The sequence below is a fragment of the Astatotilapia calliptera genome, chromosome 1 (genome assembly GCF_900246225.1).
Source record: "Astatotilapia calliptera chromosome 1, fAstCal1.2, whole genome shotgun sequence".
Lineage (NCBI taxonomy): Eukaryota > Metazoa > Chordata > Actinopteri > Cichliformes > Cichlidae > Astatotilapia > Astatotilapia calliptera.
In genome coordinates, this window is record NC_039302.1 from 34,176,437 (window position 1) to 34,184,543 (window position 8,107).

General features: G+C 42.2%; 1 protein-coding gene across 3 annotated transcripts in view; it reads right to left on the reverse strand.

The window, feature by feature from the left end:
* The window catches only part of cdh8 (cadherin 8), a 101,408-nt gene extending 93,709 nt beyond the window's left edge, over positions 1-7,699 (reverse strand). For 2 of the 3 annotated variants that reach the window (XM_026175553.1, XM_026175534.1), the window contains exons 1-2: positions 7,220-7,699; positions 4,704-5,230 (exon numbers count right to left, since the gene is read on the reverse strand). In XM_026175553.1, the coding sequence (XP_026031338.1) occupies positions 4,704-4,961 (258 nt within the window). In that variant the 5' untranslated portion in view covers positions 4,962-5,230; positions 7,220-7,699. The remainder of the gene's footprint in view (positions 1-4,703; positions 5,231-7,219) is intronic. The other variant, XM_026175544.1, reaches the window with a different exon arrangement.
* Positions 7,700-8,107: the final 408 nt, after the last annotated feature.

Below are 8,107 nucleotides of genomic sequence, written 5' to 3' on the forward strand. Positions count from 1 at the left end.
TGCAAATGAAGAGGGAATGGAGATCTAAGAGCTGGAAGACAGAGGAGCTGTAGCTCAATGTGGATCTGTGTGGTGCTGCCTGAAGAGAGATTACAGAGCTGTATTCCAGGAGCTGTTGTGGGAGTGAGAAACCAAATGGAATGGAAAGAAGTCCAACAAACATTGATGGGCTTTCCTTTTCTGGATTTGGTGACAGCTTTTTTTATTCAACCCTCTCACTATGGCACTGGAACCTGTGTCTAATTTGGGCTATATTTCAGAATTAATTATATCTGAGCCAATGCTTATAATTTATGTGTCATAATGGCTATCAATCACTGGCAATAAATCGGCTAATATTCTCATTAACTCCCACTCCTCATCCATCAATCAAGGACATAGCCAGATATCCGTTCAACAGTTGGAGCCAGAGTAAATTCAGATAAAGGTGGGCGATCCTCATTAACGTCAGGCCAAATCGGCACTACTGAGTCAAGGAGCAAGCTCAACCTTTGATCTGCTCGAGCGGCAACAGTGGCGCCTTTAGCGGGACCAGGGAGTCTGAGGCTTCTCTGGCAGCTGTATTCAGGACTCAATCTCGCCTTAGCTTTGCCTCACTGCTTCACATCGCCAAAGCCAAACACTCTGAGAAATTTTAACAATGTCATTGTACCACACCCCATCAGCCCCAGAGGCAAGCTTACTTGGGCTCAAGAGCCACTCTCTCCATAATCACCCCTTCACAGAGAGAAAGAAGGAGAAAGAGGTGGAGGTAGAAGTGGGGGACAGAGACTGAGAGAGGCAATCCAGCTGAGCAAAAGTAGCTTGCATCAGTATTTATAGAGTGATATGCCACATCTTGTAATAGCAGTCCAAAGCACAGAAAGTAACAAAAAGATCTGAACCGAATTCGAAAAACTGTGCTAGCTAATCGTAATCTATTCAGGTCCAGACTGAGACAATAAACAGACTGAAAAAAATAACATTCTCTTCTGATATCATGTGAAGTGATGGGAATTTTACCTTTTCAAATACAAAATTCAATAAATAAATAAACACATACTGGGGACACATTTTTTCCAAGGAACACGCGGATGGGTTCAAGCTGTGATCTTTCAGTTTCACCTGAACGTACATCTGAAGGGGAAAACAAGAACGGAAGATTGAACCATTTCACACAAGTCAGTACAAGAAAAAAGGTCTTCAATTTTAGGGGGGAACAGAGCTACAGAATATCACCTTAGCTTCCAGCAAAACACCCAGCAGACTTATATTACACCACCAATCTGATAGTGCTCTGGCTCTTCTCGTTGGGAGTTCTGTCAAACAGCTTGTTTGGAAGAATAAAGCTTGCATTTTCTTCCCCAAGAACCTATGTGAAGAAAGACAAAGCATTTTCTTTTCTTCTTTTTTTTGTAGAGATTCATCTGTTGTCTTTGCTGAATCGGTAATCAAAGCCAGATTTTTCTTTCTGCATCACTGTCACTCTTGGCAATCTTATAGTTTCACCTGAATTGATGAATATTAATGGTCCATTATTCTCTTTGTGAAAAAAACACAAAGCGCATTCAGTCCTGTGGTGAATAAAAGTGCTAGACAATAGGATGAGGGATCACTCAGTTTAACACATTTTGAGTACAACTCAGCCCTGGAATCCATCATTAGCAATACTACACCATATGCTAAATGATTGCCTGGAAGTAAAGCTAAGAGTTAAATCTGAGACTGTGAGATTGTTCCTTCATAAACTGCCATCAATCTGCCTTGCACTACAAAGAAAACACATTCTGATATCTCTTTGGTGCAAACACAGCAATTTGTTCAGTGTTTGTCTTCTGTTCTAAGGCAATGTTTTGCCTTTAATGGCCTGGTGTAATTGAGTTTCTTTGTTGTATGTTTGAATAATTGAAATTGCTCTGATTAAAGATGCAAAATGGTTGGTAAACATGGCTAATGCCTTGCCAGGCATTGTACAGAAACGCAGAAAAAAAAGTCCGAAATTCGACTACAATACTCTTTTTTATACTAAAATAAAAGCTATTTTTCACCATTGTGATAATGCAATGGTAAATCGAGAGCTGCTTTGCCCAAAATTACCCTCTGCCTGGTTTCCAGTGGTCTCCATAAGAGTCTTTACGCGCTCAAGTGGTATTGGTATCTCCCACTCATTGTCATCGATGAGCAAACATGTGTCCATATGAACTAGCTCTCTGTTCTTAATGATGGGATATTTCTGAACCATCCTAGCTGATGATGAGTAATCCTAAAATCCCTTCCAACGCTGTTCGTTTTAAGCTACAGCAACAAGATTTCACAGCTGTCTCCCTGACTTCACTTTAACAGGTACTGCATGTCTGCTTCCGCGACACAAGCAGGACTGACGGGGGTTGACGAGCACGCCGCTCAGTGAATCACAATGTCGAGAAACGATGCGCTGAAGAAGAACACCAAAAGGGAAGGGGGCTGTCACGCCTTATGGCCGTCCTTCTCACTCTTCCACACCTCCCTGTCCTCCCCCTCCTTTCCTGCATTTATGCTAATAGTCTCTGCTGGGAGAGAGCACCGTGGCTGACACACAGTTAAAAATCAATGGCACAATTTCTCTCAAATACAATCTCTTACTCTTGTTACCAGTATTTGTATAGTCATCAGAGTGCACCAGCAAAAAAAAAAAAAAAAGCTATAGGATGGAAAGAGTCCAGTCTTGGCCTGGACTTCGCTGACAACCATCCCGCAACTGCAGACACAGGCGGCCTCACACAGCAGAGAAAATTGTGCAAAATACACAGAGAGCTTTGTGACCCATTTGAATCACACCTCCCACCCATTTGATTCATTTTTTAATTAAGCACGAGAAACACTGGGAAAGGGGAAGAAAAGGAGACAGAAAGGAAGAGAGATTTATAGTCTTAAAGGGATGCAGTGCCATCTTGGTCTAACACAGGACTTATCTTAGCTCTGCCAGGCATACTCATGAGCACTTAACCTTGCAGTGAACGCTACCCATCATCATCGCTTTACAAAAAAAAAGGCTAGCTGCCTTTTTCTCTGCCCAGAGCTGCCCCCCAACCCTACCCCAATCCTTGCACTGTCCTTCAACAGGAAGATGCTTATATCTATGACTAACCTATCCTACAGTCAACTTTGCAAAGCATTAACTGAGGCCTTGAGAGAACACATCCTTCATGACCGAGAACATAACTTGATTTTGTGCCACCAATTCTCTGCTGACAATGTGCAGAACATTTGACACTCTGGCCAGGGGCACACAGCACAGTATTCAAAGCAAAAGTGTGTGTAAGCTTGGAACTGAAATCACAACCGTGTTATCCACATATTTATCTTTATTAAAGGGTGCTGACTTTATTCTGTTTTTAGAAACTTGTTTTATGTGGCTAAATATCTGTGGATATATAACTGTCTGGGTGATGATGTGTGAAATGTTCAGTTGCAGCTGTGAGCTACTGAACATCTAGCCTGTGAAATCCAGGCTCAAGAATGGAAAATGTGGATCCGTTACTGTTTGTTTGTTTCAGAATTCCGATGAGCAGCCATTGTTAAATTCAGCAGTGGCTGCCTAATTGATACGGTTGAAAGATTAATGCATCACTTAACAGCATTTTTGTGTTAGCATGGTATTTAGAAAACACAGGTGCAAATCCCACATGGTGGTAAATGTTTAATTGATGCAGCCATATGACTACGCTCAGCATAAACGAAGAACAAAAAAAGATGGAAAGTGAGAATAAAATGATGCACTTGCCTTGTTTTTTTGTTTTGTTTTGTTTTTTTAAACAAAAAAAATAGAAACAACTTTTTTGCATCAGTCCAGCCATCAGTTATAACAGAGGGAGTGAAATAAAGAATTAAACTCACTGCAACGGCAAAAAGTCAAACAAAAAAGACATACTAACCAATTATCAAATATTAGCTGTGATAAACTGTTTGCAAAAACTACGACTGAACAAGATCAAATATTATGCTTGATGGCCTGAATCCCTGCCCATGCCAGAGTGGCTGGGTGATATTCTGAGGGAGGGATGTGAGCGTGGCTGCCAGCCTTACTCTCCCCAGGTGAATCCCAGCAATGAGCTGTGAACAAGCTGCTTTGGCTGGGCTGGCCAGCAGCCTTCCCCTCCCCTGAAACCTGCCTGACACTTCCACACAGGCCAGGGAGCAGGTGGCCTTTAGCTGCAGGATTAGCCTGCAATTCTGTCCATCACACAGCCGCAATGGAAAATGTAACCAGTGCTAAAATAGACCTATTATTTCAAAGGATTTTATCGATGCTATAAACTGTGTCTAAAGAATGCATTTACATGTCAAAATACAACACTAACATTTTAAAATGAAAAGAAAAAAAAATCAGGGACTGCAGTCTCATCGTGTACCTTTACTTTTTGCAAAAAAAGTAAAAGTTAAGAACTAACAGTTGTGTTTGTTTCTCTGTTTCTGACTAACTTGGATTGCAAAAACATCCAAATGTAACAGCAAGAAATGTGCCACCATTATTTGATGGGAGCTTAATTATTTCTATGAGCATTTTCTGACCCTCTCTCGCTGCCTTCCGCTCTCGTCCCCATATCTCTGTTTCCCCTTGACAACCACAACCCTCCCACTGCCCATGGGAAGAACAAAAAAATGGAGGGAGCATTCAAATGGCCGAATTAATGTTTCCACACGATAAGCGAGCTTAATATAATGCTGACAATCACAGCACTCACCCTGCCAACTAGAATTGGATCTGGTCCAGAAAATTCCTCCAGCACAAACATTTGATTCCAAACCCATCCTCTCTTGGCGCGGCTTAGTAATCTTTGTCCTTCGCCAACACCGCTCGCCACCACTGCGGACCCACCAGTTTGTGTACTTTTGGACTGGCCTATGATAGGAGTCATAGACACGGACAGAACACAAGTAATCCACACCAGCAGCAAGGACAGCCACAGATCCATGAGCATCTCCTCAGACCGCTTTGGCATCCTGTCGCTGTGTGTTTTGTTTGTTTGTTTGTTTGTTTGTTTGTTATACGGGATTCTTCTCTCCGCGTTGTTTGCCCCCTCCTCTCTTCAGATCAACCACTCCTTGTTAGATAACAAGAAAAGGTTACTTGTGTCCTCCTTTAACAGCAGTGCTTGCATTCATGGTGTGGTAAAGGTCACTTGCACACCTTGGCATACCTCCATAGCATTTGGTGAGGGGGTAACTCTCTTAGCACAGCATCCATTTGGCATTATTCCGAGGGGGGGACCTGCAACGAAGAAATCACAGTTTGTTAGTTGTCTCTTGGTTTTGTGGGGAGCTGTCAGAAGATGATGAAGACAGAGAGAGGCAGAAAAAAAAAAAAACAAAAGCAAACTAAAAAACAGAGTCAAATTAACATTTGAAGTAATCAGATGACACAGATAGCATGAGAGGCAAGAAAAAATGTTTCTAGAGTAGCAAAATGATACAACAAAGATGTTTTTAATAAGAAAATAAATTCTCATTTTAGGATAAGAAGTCTGGATGTCACTTCATCTTTACAAATGATCTATCTGTAGCAGCCTGACCCTTTGCTCCAATCTTGTTTTCATATTATTCTGCTACAACAGAACAAATGGTTATGTCTCCACTCTGAGGCTATTCATCCTGAAATATCAGATTGCTTTGCTTTAATCTGTTGTTCTGGGGATTATCCTGATAGATTTTGAGAAATTACACGTTCCTTGTGATTAATGTTTTGACAATACATTTCGGGTTAAGCATTGTTAAAGCCTGCGGTCATATTCCTTAGATATTGGTGCGTGCATGCATGCAATAGCACCAGGTTTAAATAGAGAAGCTGGCAGCAGGTGAGCCATGTCAACAGCACTGCAGCTCACTGATATCCAAGTAATCCAGATGAAATAATTGCTGTGGTATTTAAAGCCATGTTTACTCACTGAAACAAATGTGCAATATTACACTTGAACTGCTGTTTTCTGATAAGCGTGAACATAAAGTTGTTTCCGTAAACACAGAAACACAAACACACAAAATTGGATACAACAGACTGATGTTACAGGAACACATAATAGAAGAAGTGAGTAAATTAATGTAAATTTTGCCCTTCAATCAAGAACAGTTTCGGCTCCTTAAATGCTTCGCTCAGTCTGACGGGCAGTGTTCAGCTGAATGCAAAATCAGAGGGTAAAACAGGCACAGGTACAAAGGGTTGGCTTTGAGTTGTCCTCAGCTAAAACTGATGGAGGTGGAGATGCTACGGGAGCACAGAACGGCTTACTTTCAGCGCGGTTTAATCTTAGTTTTGGTAACTTTTACTATGCACCGAATCTCACTGTGGTCATATGCTGTGTGATTACAGCGTCCCATTCCGAAGGACAGTAACGATGAATTCCACCTGAAGCTGCACTATAACAAAGTGTGAAGAGATCCGAATTACTGTGACACCGACCCGGAGACTAAGAGATCCTGGAACAGGTTAAGAAAAAAAAAAAGATTAAAGAAGAAGAAGAAGGAAAACGGAATTGTATACAGATGAGAGAGTAAGTGAAACTGGTAAAATGCCAAATCGTAGCCAACTTAAAAATCAGTCACATTAAATCACTGACATAATTTCTTCGGCATTTTAAGTCTCTGTGGTGCGTGACAGAGCAAGCGATTTCAGCACCAAGAAGACAGAACAGCTCCCCGCCAGAAAGCAGCCGGTCCAGACAGCTCAGCCGCGAACAGAGCGGCGAAGAAGAAGAAGAGCTGTCCAAGGTAGGAAATTCCCACATAGGGAGATTTTAATTGCTAGTCAACGAGCAAAATGAAAGGATAAACCCCCAAAGTTTGAGCTTACTACTCGCCTTTCATGGCTTTAAAATAGTCTGAGGCAGTATCCCGATTACCCAAATTTGCTCTCTATCTGAAGTTTTACCCTTTGAGGAGACAGTCACTCCGTGTCATCGCATTAAACGTGCATAAGAATTCAAAAAAAACAAAACAAAAAAAGCATTCAGACATACACGACCGGCTTATACTGGTGACGGAAGCATGAATTACAAAAGATGTAGCCTAAGTTGCTGAGCTCTCTGTAGACTTGCTCTGTCGCTCCGAGTCACCTCGCTCCTGTAAACGAGCCCGGCAAAATGCGCTGAAGCCACGCGTTGGAGAAAGGGGTTATAAGAAGTCCTGTTCAACCTCTCCACAAAACACCAATTTACCTCAATAATACCTGTTAGGTTTATATATTATGGTGGTGGGCTGTACTTACCAGTGAGACTTGCATCCTTTTCCAGTGCTGCATTATTTCTCCCCTTAAAACGCCAGCAACTCCAATGCGTTTCATTCGAGGCGGTGGATAAATAAGCAAAAGCCGGAGAGTCAAACGGCTAGAAATCCTTCCCGCAGTTTGTCAGTGCGGAGTGACAGTGTTGGTGTTGTAGTTAAGAGCTCCTACAGGCTTGCTGGCCGACTGGAAAAGTGAGGAAGAGATGGAGGAGAGATGCACGGTGGCGAAGAGAGCCTCCCCTCCACTGCGCTCATTGGGTTGATGAGGAGTCGGGTCAACAGGCGCACAAATGAATGCATGCCGCTCTGCCCAGGCACGGACGCGCAAAGGTTATCGTCTCACATTGCCGGCTGCAGCTGTAGGTATTATCTAGATGTGTGCAGGTAAAACGGTTCTTATCGCAGTGTGTGTGTTTTCTCTACTCTCTCTTTTTTTTCTTCTTTTAGTAAGTGACGCATGCGTTGGCCTTCGGTTCTCCGGGTTAATAATGAAATTAAATAGGCCAGACGACCGGTGAAACGAAGCCAAGTTGCTCATTTACAATGCCATTTGATATGGTTAAACAATAAACAGATGGACACACACACTGCGGGGCTACCATGGAAAGCAATGGTAAGCAAAGAACACAGAATACAATGGTCACATTTATTTACATTTTTCGAAACTAAAGTTGGTGTAAAAAAAAGAAAGGAAACGAAAAGCATAAAAAAAGGGCGTAAATCCCAGAGTTTTTGAAAACAAGGAGAAAGGAAAAGGTTAAACAGGTCTTCATTAAGACTGTTAGTGAAAAGGTCAAGCTCATCATTGCATGCCTGAATGTGCGTGTGTGTGAGTACAGAAAAGTGCATGAGTGACAACAGAGGCCCGTGC